The 17,851-nt window shown below is 37.2% G+C and overlaps 1 protein-coding gene across 3 annotated transcripts in view; it reads left to right on the plus strand.

Moving 5' to 3' along the window:
- The window catches only part of NPAS3 (neuronal PAS domain protein 3), a 592,022-nt gene that overhangs the window by 562,759 nt on the left and 11,412 nt on the right, over positions 1 to 17,851 (plus strand). For all 3 annotated transcript variants that reach the window (XM_058025872.1, XM_058025873.1, XM_058025874.1), the window contains one exon: positions 3,067 to 3,173. In XM_058025872.1, the coding sequence (XP_057881855.1) occupies positions 3,067 to 3,173 (107 nt within the window). The remainder of the gene's footprint in view (positions 1 to 3,066; positions 3,174 to 17,851) is intronic.

Genomic DNA, 17,851 nt, shown 5'->3' on the forward strand with positions numbered 1-17,851 from the left:
GCCAGTGACTATCCAGATGCTGGCAAAAGAGCTTTGGGGGTTAGGAATAGGATCTAGAACAAAACTTTTCCCTAAGTCTTTGATTTCACTGTGACCTACCTAGGTAGTAATGGAAAGCTGCTACCACTGCAGAGTTTTTCAAAGGCCTCTGTGAAGTGAGTTGCTGGTATCTATCCAGCTCCTAATGAACAAATTCCCTTTTAACAAAATCACCTGCACTTACTGCTGCCTTTATTGGCAACCTCCATAAAAAAAGCCAGGAATCAAATACATGTGAAAAATGAACTGTTCCATCAGGTCAAGAATGATATGAACTTTTAGGCCAAAACAGGATGACTTATTCTTTCTCTGCTGTGAGTTTGGCATTTTTATGAGCCCTGAATTGTATATGTGGGGTTTTTTTAATTAAACATTTTTCTCAAACCATCCCTTTATATTCATGTAGCAATAAAACTTCCAAATGCCTGAGAACGACATCACTAAAAACTGTAAAATTCATCAGGTGAAGTGCAATGATTGGTAATCGCATAGGAAGGGCTGATAAAACATGGTAAACTGTGGGAAGACAGCAAGAAAGTCTTGAGTTTATTAATGTTTTTCAATTTTTTAGCTGAAGGCAGCATTATAAAGCAACTTTTCCTTATTTGTTATGGATTTTGTCTCGTGGTAATGCAGAATGCATATAGTGGTACTTGAACGCATACTACAATAATTCCACTTTAAGCCCCTGTGTCATTGTTAAAAATCTGTTTAAAATATTTTATAAAGCTAGTTTCAAATAGTAGAAATACTTCTGCCAGTGCTGAATGTGGTGAATGTGGTCTCACTGATGCAGCAGGATTTCCACTCATCTAAAATGAAATAAGACTGACAGGACTTGGATTTCACAGCAGCTACAGTGCAGAATATGACTGTAAAAACTGAATAAATGACCAAAAAAAAAAAAAAACAGAAGATGGGAAGGAATTAACAGAACAGCTGATTAAAGCTGTCAGATTAATTATCTGGGTGTTTGCCAAGGCTGTTCTCTGAGTCAGGAACATTGGGATCTCTCTTCTGGGATTATAGAAAAGGAGATAAGTATCCCACCCTGAATATATGAGCTTGACTCCTGGCACTTGCGGGCAGCTACGAAATTCTTTGCGGTGCCACAGTAAAGCAAGCACAACATTGATGAAAACAGAGAAAAATGGATCCATGCTGGGCAAGCTGTAAGCACTATTTATGGAGCAATGGGGAGTTACTGGCAGCTGCAGGGAGTGTGGAGCAGAAGCCATGCCACTTAACTGAAATGAATGCTCACAGTGGACCATTGGATCAGCAGGGGTGAGATCAATAGTACTCCTACTTTTCCAAGTGGTTGCCTGCTTGAAACAGCAGTGAGCAGGAATGACATTACTCAAGTCTTTGGGTGCATCTTGTTACTTTCCTCAGAATGAAGAGATCTCCTTCATAATCCTGGACTCAGTGCACAAACTAGCCAGACATTAGCTTCCCTCTGAGGCAAGATCTGTTAGCTAGTATACTGGCTATTCCAAAAAATTCATATTTTTATTTGAGAGTGTGAAATATGGACGTAAAATTTTGTTGCCTAAAATGCGGTGTGTTAATCTGTGTCTATTTTGCAAATGTAGGATTTGTGTCTTCTAAGATTCACCATCTCAGATAATCTGGGATTTCTTTATTAGTCAGTGGAGTGAGAAAAGCACCTGCAGAGGAAAAATCATCTCAGATGGTGATAAATAACTAAAAGCAAAATGAGAGACTGATGCTAGAGTGCATGATCAGTCTGTGTGTTTTCAGCTGTTGAGGACTGAAGACCATTTGGAAAGAGACAATAGCCAGTTTAATGTGGACTGTGATACCACATCTGCTACTATGTGCCCAAAAAGAAATGAGCACATGGCAGAGGTTTGACTTGTTGGCCCTGACAGTGGTTGTCAGTAGATCCTTCAGATGTGCAGAAGCAGTCTTGTGTAGCAAACCTCAAGCCTACGAACGTGTGCATAATTTCAGCAAATTCAGCAAAACACTGTACCATATACCTACCTTTAAATTTCAGTCCTGTAAGTCAGTGGAACCATTGATCTGCTCAAACACAAGCCTATGCATATGTTTTATAGGACCACAGGGTAGTGGCCTGCCTAGAGATTGCCCCTTTCTACTAGGCTGGCAGGGTGGGATTTCCTCTACCTGATTTTATCATAGAATGTACCACAATCATTGCAGATTATTTCAAACCCTAAAAAAAGTATCCTATGTCTAGAAAACAGACATAGTTTCAAACTCTTGCTTGAGTGGGGCATTTTCCAATTTTCTTTTAAATGTCTGTACTGTGTTTAGGGAGGTTGACCCCTTGACTCTCCACAATGTGAGTTTACACACGCACACAGACGCAAGTGCACAGACACACACAGAGACACACACACACAAAGGTCTGCAGAATAGATTTTAAAGTTTCTATGTGCAATAAACAACAAAGTCCCAGTTGAAAGGACCCAGAGTGAAAGCTGAGCTCCCAAATGAATTAGACTAAAAAAGATAACACCCTGAGGCATCTGTGTGTCTCAGCATTTAAATTATATCCCTTGAAATATGAGTTTGGACTTGGTGCCAAGAAATGGTTGAAGAGCTTTTTCATGAATATACCCAATAGAAGACCAATCTGTTGAAATGAAATGTGTCTCTAATCATTTGGTATACACATAACATGTTTCTACTTTATTATGTAACCTTGAATCATCTTAGTCTTTTAATGAGGATTTTGGATTGTCACTAATGCTTTACAATTTCATGGAATTACATTGTTCTGGTGTTATGCTATATGGAGAATATGCACTAGAATTTATTTTCCACTTAGTTAAATAGATAAAATAATTTCTAGGTTTCTTTTAAAAGATTTTTTTCTTTTTTTTTTCCTCTAAGGCCTCATTTGTACAGATATTCCATTCAAATTATATAATGCTGAAAAAACTTTTTAGCAGATTTAACTTTCTGAGTCATTTGACAATTCTTTTGTTCTTTTCTTTCTTGAATTATAGGCTTTATGTTCTTTTTCCTTTTTAGGATTAGTGATTACATGGATCTGACCCCTGTAGATATTGTAGGAAAGAGATGTTACCACTTCATTCATGCTGAAGATGTGGAAGGCATTAGACATAGTCACTTAGACTGTAAGTACTTCCATTTTTGTCAAATTATCTGGTACAACAGCTGATTGCTCCTAAACTATTATTTATGTTCCACAACTGGGATCTTCATCTTACACCTGCTTTTTTTTTGGTCAGAGGTTTTCACAGAGGATGGTTTAAATGTAATTCTTTGTGTGAATTATTTTCCAGTCTTTTTATAGACATATAAGACCATTTAAATATGTGGAAATAAAGCATTATATTTGTATTACTTGAATTTCCAGCAACTGTTAATTTACATGTGCTATGCATTATTTTAATCCTTAAAGAGGCATTGCTTACATGAGAAACTCCCTCCCTGGCACAGAATAGGAACTCCTCCTCTTTGAGGATTTTGGGTTTTTCAGAATCATAGCACAGAGGACAAAAAAACTGCAGCATAATTGGGATTTCACCAGGTTTTTTCATACAGAACTGAGCTACAGCTCTACTAGTGCTTTCACCACTCCATGTGTTAATATCTAAGTGGCCCCATCCCTACAGCATCTAAGTCCCTGTTGCATGCACACTGGGAGTATCTGACTGGGATAGGGATAACAGAAGTACAAAAATGCTGCAAGAGACAAACCTTACCAGAGAACATGTGCAGTGTCTGTGCATGGGGGAAGGAAGGTTCAGCATGATTCCTTGTAATTAAACTCTTTGTATTCCTCTTACTAAAAGCCATAGGGCCTAATTCTTTTCTTGTTGAGATCTGTTGACTTCAGTGATGGGGCTCCTGATTTACCCTTGTGCGAAAAAAGACTTAGGCCCATAATCTCTAATTTATCTGTGCCTGCAGTGAAGCCAGATAATTCTTTGGAAGTTTCAGTGACTGACTGCATTTATGATTGACTTTGGTGTTTTTCTTAATCCAGAAGATGATCTGCAAACTGCTTCTTAAATTCAGAGTCACAGATTTGAATAACTCTGCTCCCCCTGCATCATGTCCTACTAACATTTCCTAATAAAAGGGCAGCAGCCCAAATGCAGCCACATTTAATTAGATTTTACAAAACCATATGACTACAATAGAAAGCAGAAAAAAATGTTCCATCCCAAATTACCGTGCATGATGTGCAAGGGAAAATAGGAGTATAACTGACCGGAAAGCAGGAGAATAGGGACAGCTTCTATAACAACATATGGCAACCAACAGCAGTATTAGACTGTGTAAAGATTACAAAAGTTTCTAGAATGTAAAATGTGTTTGGCATAAAATCAAGTTAGATATGTTTCTGCAGAAAAAAAAAAATCAACTATCCAAAGGGATAAATAAAATAATTTTGTGTCATTTAAATTTTAAGCATTTAATAACCAGGTGAATATGTCAGTTGCTGAGAAATGAAGGAACAAATTCAGAAACTCAAATTCTTGGTACTCTTGAAACTGAAAGTCAAAAATGACAAGTTGCACTTTCACTGCACTATCTGACCAAGGAAATAAAAGATATTTATGACTCAGATTTCCCATACCACCTGGCATAGATGAACATCCCATTTGAAAAATACCTTAATCTTCTACATGACCACTTCTCTCTCAAATAGGATATGTTTTATGAAACATTTATCTTCAGAAAATTTCAAGATCTATGCAGAGAGTATGACTGTAGTATGGTCGAGTATATAAGCACTGGACTAGGACTCAGGAGACCCTAAAGACAGGAATGACTTCAAGAAAATCAACTTACTGTATTCCTGCTCTCACTGTATGTCCAGTTTAGCTGATTGGATTGCAAACTTTACAAACACAGAGATTTCTCCCACTTTCAACATCCAGCATAGCAGGGCTCACAAACTTGGCCATGTGGCTATAGCATAATTATTCTTGCCAGGCTAGTTGTTTTTTTTCAATAGACAGGGCTAGTTACATCTTTTATGTATATTTGTGTTCTTGCCTTATAGGAACAAGATGCTCATATAATCATTTAGGTTGGAAGGAACTCTGGGATATCATCTAGTTCCACCTAATACTCAAAAAAAAACCAGAAAAAAACCCAAGATCAATACTAATTCGAAGCAAACTTTTTAGCACTTTGTGTAGTTGATGTTGAAAAACTTCAGATTCTCAACAAGTTCTCTGAGTAACCTGTTCCAATTATCTTAATAAGTGTCAGTTATCCTCACTGTGATTTTGGGGGTGGTTTTTTCCCTCCTATCCAGTTGGAATTTCCCCATTTTAATGGTGCAGCTCGTGGCTCCATCTTTGCAGTACCCTGCTTGCAGATATGCTGCTAGATTCCCCTGAAGTCGCCTCATCTCAGGCTAAACAAGCCTGGTTCCACAGCCTTTCCTCACAGAGCAAATACACCAGCCCCTGGGGGTCTTGACAGACCTCTTCTCAACTCACTGAAGTTTATCAATATATTTCCTATGGTAGGAGCCTAAAATTAGATTCCAGATGCAGTTTAAAGAGTGATGGGTGAAGGGGGATAAGGACTTTCTGTGCTCTGCTTGCTGTACACTTTCCAGTACAGCCCTGCTGATTCATGCTTAGCATCGTGTCCAGCAGGACCCCCAGGTCCCTTGTCACACAGCAGCAACCCAGCCAGTCAGTCCCAGTCCTGTAACATAGCAGGGATCCATCCATCCCAGATACAGGCCTTTGCCTTTGTCTTTTTGTGTTCAAACTCATGCTCTTTATGAAAGACCTTCAAGTTTAAATTAGTCTTGGGAATAACTGGGGAAGTACATAAGTTCTGCAGAAGCCAACATGGTTCATATCTTTGCCCAGAGAGATGTTCAACTTCTAGCAGTTGACAATAAAAATTGCACAGAAACCAAGAGAAAAAAATTGTAGAACCTCAAATTACTTCATAGCAACTTGCCAATCCTATAAAATCAAATTCAAACCAAACCAGAAGGAGAAAATCTTCCTGGTTTAGTAAAACTAGAATTAGAGCTAAAATTCATGAGCTGGCAAACACTGGCTGTGGAAGGTGGAACCCAGCAGAACTAGCTCCCCAAACAGAGAGAACGGGATATTTACCAGTACAACATAGGAAATAACTGCTTGAGATCACAATGGGGAAAAAAATAAATAAACCAACAACAATCCAAAAAAAAGCAGATTTGTGCAATAGTTTGAAGAGGACTTGGAAGCTAAAGTAATGGATAGAAAACACTGGTGAGAAAACAAAGAAACAGGACTTGAGAAAGTAGCAAACTGAAAAGGTTGTGTTTGATGGAGAATGCAACCAAAAATCTTGGTTTATTTTTACAGGAGATAAAATAATTTGTAATGGTTAAAACAAAAAGAAATCCAAATTGCAATTGTAAATTTAAGGGTAAAAGAAACATAAGTAAAACTGCTATTCTGCCTATTTACTGACAACATATCATAAGGGAAAAGTAAGACCACTATACCCTGCCCTCTCATCCAAGATATTCAAAAATATCAAAGAGAAGAACAAGCAAAGAAAAAAACATTGCACAAAATCACACAGGAAAAAAAATGAAGAGGGCTATTGATGGCTTCATATCATAGCAGCCCATTAGAAACTTAGAAAAGCAGGCCTTGTTAACTCTATCTCAGATAAAAGAAGACAAAAGCAGTTTCAGGAATGCAACCATAACAAGTACAATTGTGAAGAAGGTCTGCAAGACTATTGCAGTGACAACAGGCTTTTGTAAAGGAGCTACTGCCCTAATGAAAGGTCAGTTATGGTCACTGGAAAAGCTTTCATTGCTTCAATGGACATTGGCGTTATGCCCTAAAAAAGCAATTTTGTGGACTAAAATTCTGAGCCCAGTGAAGTAAATAGCAAAAATTCCATTAAGTTCAAAATTTCTATTAAGAGATTTATGTAAGTTATGCCTTGAATCCCTTTTGAATTAATAAAACAACATTCATACTCTGCCTGCATTTATAGCAACACCATAGTAAATGGCATGATAACATACGCTATTGAAACATAATTTTTTTCCAAACAGAAAAAAAAAGTTTATGGCAATTGTTTCTCTTCTGTTTCATTCAAACTTTGAATGATCATGCTTTTTCACAAATCTCTCAGCCAATTTTTTGGTGTTACAATTCTACCTTATTGAGCTCTTTCCTGTTTTTAAATGGTTCATGGCTTCAGGAGTTTGGGAATCTTCTTATTTGTTCATCTTCACAATGGTTGTTGAACAAATTGCTGGTGGAATCATTGCATAAATCAAGTCTCTCTCACAGAGATCATAATTAAAATGTTCTCTAGTCTAACAGCCTGTGCACATCCAGTATCATGACCCAGCTGTTGGCTCAGCTAATGCACAGAAACTGGCCAAGCTGCAACAACTTTTGTTTCAATCCAAACGCTCAAAAATTACAGGTCTGGCTGTACCCTGGCACAGATACAGTCTCTAATCCTCATTCTGTGACAGAGCTCTTCATTGGATTACGTGCCATGAAAGAGTTGTAATTGAATGTTTTGTGTTTCATAGTTATGCGTATAGAACTAACAGCCTAGAAAGACCCCTCATGGCCCAGTTCTACTTTACCACTTGTAAGAATGGGGAAGGTGACAGGATCCTCTCTATTTACTCACCACTGCATAAAAGCATTGCAGGACTGAAGTGTGTGTCAGGCATAGGGCAGTTCGAACACTTTCACCAAGCCATGAATCCCTGCATGAATAGAACTGGCCTTGTTCTTATGACATCAGTGACAAAAATACCTGATCTTAAAGCTAGCAGGATACATCTGATGTCAAATCAACAACAGAAATCATGCAGATCAATGAAATTACTGTTGTATCAGGTCTTAGCACTCTCTATAGAACACAACAAGAGCCATTGCTGCTCTCAGGAGTACAATGCTGTTCATGTGTGCTTCCCTTTTTTTGACACTGTTAGAATTCAGAAGTGTGTAACAGCTTTTTTAAGAAGTTCATTTCATGCTAGGAATGAGAGGATGTCAAATGCAGCAGGAGTATGTGTCTTCTACTTAATTGTAAAAAATTAATGGTCTTCGTTGAACACCAAGTATTTGATATTACTGTTCATTGAAGGTCATTAAGAAAGCAGCAAGGAAGAAAGTCGAGACCCCTGAAGGCAACCATGAATATACTTTTGGGCAAATATATGATAACATGCCATCATTTCAAAATTAATATATTGTTTGCAAGAACACTGTCAGAAGTACATACCAATTGGTATTGGTATATAATATGTGCTTTTTCATTTTGAAATCCTAATTGAGGTCTGAATTCAAAAACCTGGCTCTGACAAGAAAGATACCGTTGTCATCAGCTATTGCTTAGAAAATATCATCCTCTTTCTTCAGGATTTGATTTACAGCTATAAGAAATACAATTCCTCAGGAACAGTGAGCCAGGGCAGTTCATTTCCCATAAAGCAAAGTCTCTGATGAGTATGTTTGGTAGCACTCCCTCTCATCTACTTTATCTGGTTTCCAGTGGTTAGAATAATCCAGTCTTTCTGAACACAAACTATTCCACATTCACCTTTTCCATGGCTCCCCTATTTTTCAAGGGATATTACCCCCTCAGTCTGCTTTTAAATCAGTTATATATTCATGATTTCTTTTATGTATGTTCAGTAGAAAAAAATCTATTGCTCTACAAAATATTGCTTAGTGGTTTAGCCTACCAGCTGTAGTTGAACTAACCCTTTTAACTTATGCACATCAGTTATAATTTTTTATTCTCTTAATAACCTCAAACACATGAAAAACAAATAGAATGAGTTGATAATTTCTAACAGTAAAATACTTCACATATTTTGCTATCATGCTGTGGAATAACTCTGCAATGTCAAGTAGCTCACAATTAGTAAAACTGTAGGGGGAAAAAAAGAAGTGTTTTGATCCTGAGGAATTTTTATCCTAATCAGATCGAAATTTCAATGCTCTTGTAGTGCTTAATATCTTCAATAACCAAAAAAATCAAACTGATTCCAATGTCAGGTTTTACATTCCAGGACTGAAATAAAATGCTAAAATATACAAATGAATCTCATGTTTGTACAAGTTTATTATCATCGATGGAAAGCAAGATTGATTCTAAATTAGGCTGATAGAATGTCAGGGGTTTAGCTATTTCTTAAACTAAGCCCAACTGGCACCCTGATGACAGCCTAGTGTATGTTGTTTTCAAAGTATTGCAGAAGTGCTTGTCTGACCACCTGCACAATCTTTCTCTGTGTCCATAGTATAGACCTGCAAAGATTTCTGTGTTGGACACTGGCACGCTTTAGTCCTTTTGGCTGGAGCTGGTGGAGATACAGCAAATTGAGGGAACAGGAGATAAGAAACCGGAAGAAATGGAAGCATGTAAAGAAAGATTTTTTTTTTTCATACAAGGCAAAAAAGGATCATGGACTTTGGTTTTAGCACATGCCTGGTGTTTGTTTTTCAGTCCTAATGAAACTTAAGGTTACTACCCAAGAGTGTGTATTTTCATGTCTTTTAGCCATGCTTTGAAATCCTGAAGATGTTGTGTTTGCTCCTGCAAATTCTTCTTTGGGTTACCTGAGATATTGGTCTGTCTAGCCTTATTCTTTGTCTGTGTTTTTGAACAAAGCCAGGTACTTTAAAAGAAGGGGAACAATAATCTGCAGTATGCAGTTATGTGTGCCTTGTACCCTTGTTTTATACACTATTAACTCATGGCTGGCTCATATCTTCACAGGTGATGCTTACATTTCTGTGTGTGGAGAACAGTTGTTACTATTGTAATATTTGGTGGTTTAATTATCCATCAACCATAAAAATACTCAGAAATCATTTTTAATCGCAAGAAATTTTCAATCTTTGTGGTATTTTGTACCTTAATTTTTCCAAATGCAAATTTTTTTCTATTGGACAAATGTTTTCTATATGTAAAATAGATAAGTGTTTATCAGGAGAATCCGATCTTTGGGATAGTAAACAAACCAGAAAACTCTACAAAGATAAATCTTTAGGCTGTTTAAATCATTAGCTGCTAAACCTATTGCAGAATTTTGCCTTCTGTAGCTTAGCAATATACTGTTATACTGCAAGATGCCTCAGATATTGTTTGTATCAATAACCCTTTAACTTAATTCCTGATGCTATTTTATTTTCAAATTAAATCTAATACAATACTGATTTAGTACATTCACATTTAGTTTGTAGGCTTTCAATTGTGTCTTCCATAGCTCATAGTTAGTTGAAGTTTGCACCCAAAATCTCCTATTTTGACCTTAGAAGTGTACATAATACCAGCTGTATAAATGGTATTTATAAATTCTGCATTAAGGGGTTATAAAGTCAAGGTTGTGCCCTGACTTCTGCTGGTAACCTCTGTGTTTTCCAGATTCTCTGTTAATAATTTTCTGGGGTCTTTTTAAAGATTTTTTTTTTTTTTTTTTTTTTGTGCTCAAAATTTCCAACCCCAAAAAATAATTTAGATTTTGATATTATTCTTGTGATAAATTGCAGAAGCCTATGTTAAATTGCAAAGCCATGGGAATAAATGACATTATGGTACACATCCAGCAGCTTCACCTTCATTCTGTCCACCAAGCTATTTCTGTGCTTTTTGCTAGAGGATGTAAATGTATGGCATTTTAAAAAAGGACAAAAGTACTTCAGTCACATACCTTTCTACCTTCACTGTTGAGGGTGTCTCCAAGATTACCAAGACCAGAAGTTTCCATCACCTTATAGTCTAAATCAGTGTCGCCCCACTGAAAATCCAAGAATGGATTAAGGAATTTTTGTAGTTTACTAGGCTGTGAAATACCCCATCCTAAAATGTGACTATGAAGGTATGATGGAGTTGTTGCGGAATTTTCCAGGATTTTAGAAACCTGTTAGTGCTGTGGGCTATTTCTCTTCTTTTTCTTTTTCAAAGATCTGGACTGCTGACCTTGTGTGTCTAAGGGAGACAGTTTTCAAGGCTGTAAGGATAGGAAAACTGTATCAGTAAACTTTGTCGAACATATCAAATGTGTGGCAGCAGGTCTTATTAGCACTCGTTTGAAAGAACCTGCATAAATCCCCCAAAGCTTTGCCATCCATGCGTCGTGTGGTGGGTCCACGTTGGTTTTGATGCCTGATAACCTATAAAGTGGGTGGGCTGGTACAGGACTTTGCTTCAGTCCTTTGGGAATATCCTTCAAAACACCTGAAGCCTTTTAACTCAATGTCCATATGTTGCTAAGTATTGTTTTTGAGATCACAAGGTGCATAATTATTCCAAAGCTCTTTTATTTTTATTTTACAAAGTTTTGTTAGTGTTGTTTGGGTTTTCTGTGGGGGGGTTAGCACTAAACTATCTTATTAAGGTCTGTGGAAAGGTGTAAATCTTTGGGTGTTTTTTACTTTTCACAAGTCATGTGGTATAAAGGGACAGTATGTTTCAAAAACATCTGCTGTCAGATGTGAGATGGGGATGCCATCTCTGTGGTGGTTAGAGGGAGTTTGAACATTCAGCTGTGCCATACCACCATGACACTGTGCTCTGGGTGCCTTTCCTCTAGAGATCAGCCTGAGGAAATCACTCATTTCACTCAGCCCAAGCACCCAAACAGGGACTCTTATTCCAGAAATGAAAGCATGTTTAAAGGGATCCCATCCCTTGAAACAGACCATTTTTAACATAGGTAGTTCAAAGATAAAATTAATATTGCTGCCAATCTGCTTCCATGAATCTTCAGTTTCTTTTCCCTATTTTTGGGAGATGTAGTTATGTATAGTCCACAGATACATTTGGCGTGGAAAGGGTTATATTCTAAAATCATTAATCTTACATAGGTTGTCATATGATGGACATTAATGTTAGTGGAGAGATGGAGGACAGATTTCAGTTTCTTGAGCAAGCAAGGCCAAATTTCTCCTCTGATGTAGAGTTTTAGTAGCTAAGGGCAAAATTTGGATCTGGGATTTCATTTTCCCCTACAGTTTGAACAGAGAGTTCATTAATGATAATGGAAGTTCTGTCTGAAGTTGGTGTTCAAAGCAGGCTTGGGTTTCTAAACGACCGTTTCAATATTAACAGAAGAAAATCACTTTATGGCAGGATTGAAGTCATGGGGAGAGAGACAAATCATGAGGGGGAAAAAAGTTAAGAAAAAGACAAGAAAGCCTAGAGAATCCTAGGTAGAAAAATCTGCTGCTCATTTTTCAATCCAGTCTGTCATAAAATAAACTTATATCATTTACTTACATCAATTTTATCTATAGAAACCACAGAACAGTATTCTAATATGCATGCCATAAGCTTCCATTGAATAGTGCCTCTAGCAATACATTGCATTCCATTTGATCAATACCTACATAACATTTTGAAATAAACATTTTACCTAGAATTATATAGTATTGTTAATGTTCATGGTTATGCATAATTATAAAGTTGCCATTTCGAACATTGGGCCATGGGAAAATGGTATGTTATAATAATCACAGAAAGAAGGGGGAGAGAAAAGTGCCTCTGCTGTTCAAGTAGGAGGTTAAGATTTCCACGGTGCTGGGAAACACTAGTTTTTGTGTCTTTGCTTGGTTTTAATAAATTTGCACTGCTACTGTGAACTGATGTCATGTAAACTGATAACATAGAATTGATTTTTAACAAAACATCTTCCTGGTCCTAATCTAAGATAATTTTCACATGCAGCATGCAAGGCCTTCCTCACTGTATTTGGCAAGTTACAAACTTTGATCCTAATGTGAATTCACATTTTTAATAGTTTGACTCAGACCACTTTTAACATTTACTTTTCTGCAAAGAGGCAGGAAAAGTGTTGCTTAGTTTTCAAACATTCTTAAGGTTTCAAATTTTTCTAAATGCTTGATTAAGGCTCTTTATTTTTTCTGAAGGTTGTTGATACTTAATTTTGCCTAATTTATCACGTATTTATGTGTGTAACATCCCTACACTGGAAGATTAAACAGTATTTCAGATTGTAAAGTAAGCAATGAATCGATTGCCATACTTAGCATTTTTAGAGTGACTGTAGATGCCTAAAAGATGCCCTGGTGAATGAAGAAGTTCAGTGGGAGTTTGAATATCAGTGAAGTACAGTTTTCTTTCATGAACCTGATCTGCTACTTCCTGCTTATGGTAGGAAAATATGAATTTATGTTTATAAACCTGCAACTATTACTCTCTGATATTCATATCACAGTGGCAGCCAGGTCTCAGTCAGTGGTATTGACACGATAGATTGCTTTCTACCCTATGCTAAAAAAGATGTTCTCTGTCCAGCACTCAGGGCTTTCTACTGTTGTGTGCTGTGAATAAAACACAGCTTTGTAAAGCCTCACCAGCATTTTCTTAAAGCAGTTCTCATCTTTGGAATTTTCTTTAGAAGAACTCTGTTGAGATGCAGTGAGTCAGACAGGGCTGGTGCGGAGCTGTGTGCAACGAAGAGAGGTAGAGCAGCATTGCCCGTGGGGACTCTTGTGATGGGAAGCTGGCATTCTTTACCAAGCAATCTGCCTTGCTTTTGGCCCACCAGGCAGACAATGCATTCACAAACTGTCCAGGCTTAAGTCCCCTCCTCCTCCCTCTACCCCATCCAGTAGATCCAAAATAGAGTTGTTTGTGGAGAGTTAAATAGCTGACATATGATTCCTCACCACATGTCTGCAGGTCTGCTATCATCTAGCTCCTGATTCTGTACCAAGCATCATTTAACATTGCTAAATATTTTTCATTGCTAAAATAGTGGATACCCACTATTTTAAACATCTAGCTCACTAATTGCAAAATCTATAGGAAAGTCCTTGCAACATCAAAGACTCACTTGATCCTCAGAGCTATTATAAATGGACAACTGTCTCTGTTACAGGCAAATAAGGCACTTAATGCACTCTTTCTGGCTGTGATGCTATTTTTCCTGTGGGGTTTGAAAATGACCTTCCTGTAAGCATCAAGGACTGTAACTTTTCAGATAAAGAAACTTGTTCTTGTTTTAAGTCTATGCCAGGTTCATTCCCCTATAGCCCACAGTTTTCAAAAGCAGAAGAAAAAGTAATCCAGAATTAAAAAAATAAAAACCCTTCTGTTTCCAGAACGAAGTTACCCTGTCAGCTTGCCTTGGGCCTTAGGTGGAGAAGTGGAGATTAAAGAGTCAGTATTCCTTTTCATGTTTCGTCTGCCAGTTTTGTGAATGTAGAAAGAGTACTTGTGGCTGCAGCTAAGTATCTGACTGTAGCATTAAGTACAGCAATTTCAACCTCGTGCAGTAAATTAAAAATATTCTTATAAGTTTACCATGAGAGGAGTTCAGTATCAATACCATCCAGTCATTGATAAAGGTATTTCAAGGAGAAGGGTGAATAGCACAGCAGATGTAACCTCAATATTTTCACCAATTATAAAGAGCCTCTTTGTGAAGCTGTGTGAATATGTAAGATGATCTCATCATTTCCTATTTACTCAATACTTACCTGAATACGCAATATAGTGTAGCTTTTAAATGCATATGCACATGAGTAAAATGTCCTTTTGTAAGAGACTTTGCTAAAAGACTGCTTTTGATACACAATTTCTTCATCTCCTCTTCAAACTGAATTAAGCTACTTCCTTCTTTTAAAACACAACTCACTATTTAGAAGCTTTGGCTTTGATTTCTCAGAACAGCCTTACAGGAAGAAACTATGTTCTTTTTCTATTTGTAACCATATTTCTGAAGACAAACTTGTACTGATTTATTTTAATTTTCTAACAGAAATAGGTTCCTGCAAAGAACACTGACTGTTTCTTCTTTTTCCCCCTCCTTCATTCCGCTGCTACAAGAATATTGCTGTGCACAAAGCTACCAAGGAAAACTGAAATCCCTCTGTTGGGAACTGTGTACACAGCAATATATTCATACTTTGAGAAATAAGTGAGGGTTTTTTTTTATTTCTTACCATGACATACTGTGCGCTTCTTGCATGCCAACCACTGAATTCAAATTGAGGAACTAGGTAACATTTCAGCAAATTTTAATCAGGTTTACCATCCACCATTTTAGGGAATATATCTGTGCAGCTGACATAAAGGTCACCAATTTTAAAACATTAACCCTCAGTTAGTCCCTTTGATTAAAGGGTTTGTGTATATGTCTTTATGTGTGTGTGTGTGTGTGTGTGTGTGTGTGTGTGTGTGTGTGTGTGTGTGTGTGTATAACCCGATCATGCTTAATCCCATCACATGAGCCATCCCACCAATCTGGTCACAAGTCTCATCTGCCATACTGAGTACTCCATGTAAAACACAAATAGAAATATAAAATTATTTGCACTGCTCAGTGAGTGAGGGTTTGCCTGAAAACAAAACATCCTGGCAATTCAGGATATAATCTACATGGCATTACATTTACATTCAGTTTATGCTAAACTGAAATGCATGGTCTGTTGTTAGTTAGAAAACATATCTTCACAATCAGAGCTGAGTAGAGTGATTCTTTGCTTTCATTTCTTCTCAAAATCAGGAACTTTATTAATGGACTCTCTGTACCTGCAAACTGAAGATCTTTGAAATGAAAGTGGCCTTTACTCAGTAAAACTAGTTAACAATAAACTGGATAAATTTCCTTCCCTGTTGCCTCCTTCTAATTGGTTTTTTTTGCCTCAAAATGCTCGTCTAATTTCAAAGTTGCAGGTTGGCAATGCCAGAGTTAAAGAATACTGTAAATTAGAAAAAAATTCAAATTTTTTTTCATTATCATTTTCTTTCATCACATTTAGAAATTTCTTTTCAAGGTATGCTGGGAATTTTCAGAACTGAGTTGGGGTGCCTAGTGCACTCTCACAGGAGGTAACAACCAGATTTAGCAGCACAGTGCAGCTTGCCTGCCAGAGAATTTCTTTATAGAGAGAATTTTTATATTGAATCATGGGACTTCCTTTAGAGCATGGGCCACAAATCTCCTGTATGAAATGTGCTTTAGACAGACGCAGCAAGGAAAATTCTGTGTATCTGGTAGTATATCTAAGCTGGCCAAAAATAGAGTGGGAATTTGCAGGTAGATGAACTTCACAGAAAGTTCATTTTTAATACAGTATTTCAAATATTCTTTGGATGTATTCTTTGTGCTTGGGAGCCTGAACTCTGATTGCAGATGGTTTGTATATAGCTCTGATGCACAAAATTCTCATTCTCGAGAAAGCAGGCATCTTTTCCTCTTTTCCATAGCTCTGAAATGAGTGCTCTGTTCACTCCATGACACAGACTTTTCCAGTGGTGCAACAACCAATGTATAAGTTACTGAAGGATGGAGGAATTGTCCAGGATGACCAAAAGAGCTGGAGAATCTGGGACCTTATGACTATCACTATGAATAACTGCAGTGTGCCCTTCAGCCACTGCCTAGTGACTCACCTGGTACTTTGATTTTCAAATGTGTATGTGGACAGTTGTCCTTTGGCATCTCTGTAGCATGGTAATCTCCTCAGATAAAAACTGTTCCAAGGAAGACACTAGTGTATTTAGTAGGTACAAGTGCAGATAGATTTTACTAGTTCCTGCACTCAGCTGTGGGTATTCATGTTTCAGAAGAGAGAATCACTCCACGCTTGTGTGCACATCAGTTTTACACTCAGCTGTAAGCCAAGTATTTTGAATGTCCTGTTTTACTGAAATGGAAATGCTTACCATAATCAAAACTTACAGCAATGCTTTTCTTCCCTTATTCTTCCTAACTGATAAACTTGGGCTAATTTATGTGAGATTGTTTTCTAAAGTGGCTTACAACATTGGTTTGACAGAAATGCTGGGTAGTCAGTTGTTAAAGTTTTATCTTTATTCTGCTGTATAATGAGGTTTTGAAGACAATGAATTATCATAGTGGAATATTTAGAGGTTGAAATACAAAAGTAAAAATTTAGGGAAATATTGATGTCTGCCAGGACCAAACTTAGTTCACTAGAGTCTGCTTAAAAACAATAAGACCCAGATACAAATATTTGTTTATATTAGAGCTAAACATAACTTGCACTTCACATTCACTTTACATGGCATTATTTTACATGCATGTTTTTCTCTAGTAGTTGAAAAATTGCAGTGGGGATTGGAGGATACCTCCAAGGTAAGGAAACATCACTGTTTGTGTGGCTGCCTTTGTAAACATCTTTTTCCTGTAGATATCTGCTGTACACAGATTTAGATATAGATACATTCACATGTATAATTGGGGGTATAGACACTTGGTTAACTTGAAAGCTCCAAAGTGTCATTTGTCACATTTATGGTAGGAACTTTAACTGCCTTAAATACTTATCCTTTTCCAAAGTGACTTTTTTCTTTTCTCTCAACACAAAAAAAAAAAAAAAAAAAAAAAAAAAAAAAAAAAAAGGAAGAGAAAAAAGAAAAGGAAAAGGAAAAAAGAAAAAAAAAGAAAACGTACTTCATGAAACTATTGTATATGAAGCACTTATTAGCTGTAATTAAATGGACAATATGAATTTACTACGTCTTTAGGACTCTGGCTTGTTCTGGTTTAGAGCAAGATGATTAATGCAAATACATATTACTTGAGATAACCATTTAGCAGCTAATTTAGCCAAATTTATTACAGCAGTTAGAGGTTTTTCATTTTAGCAGACGGAGACAAGGACATGACAAAAGCCGGCGGAGACTGTGAAGGCACACTGCCCTCTAGCGCACGAAGCTTTGCGGGAATGGGGAGGCAGGCGGGCAGGGAAAGGGCTCCGGCGGCGGCCCTGCGAGACTTTGTGTACTTTACGGGTTTTATAAAACCGTTCTGCTGCCTTCCACCGAAAGCTTT

This window comes from Melospiza georgiana, chromosome 6, assembly GCF_028018845.1.
Source record: "Melospiza georgiana isolate bMelGeo1 chromosome 6, bMelGeo1.pri, whole genome shotgun sequence".
In the NCBI taxonomy this organism is placed as follows: Eukaryota; Metazoa; Chordata; class Aves; order Passeriformes; family Passerellidae; genus Melospiza; species Melospiza georgiana.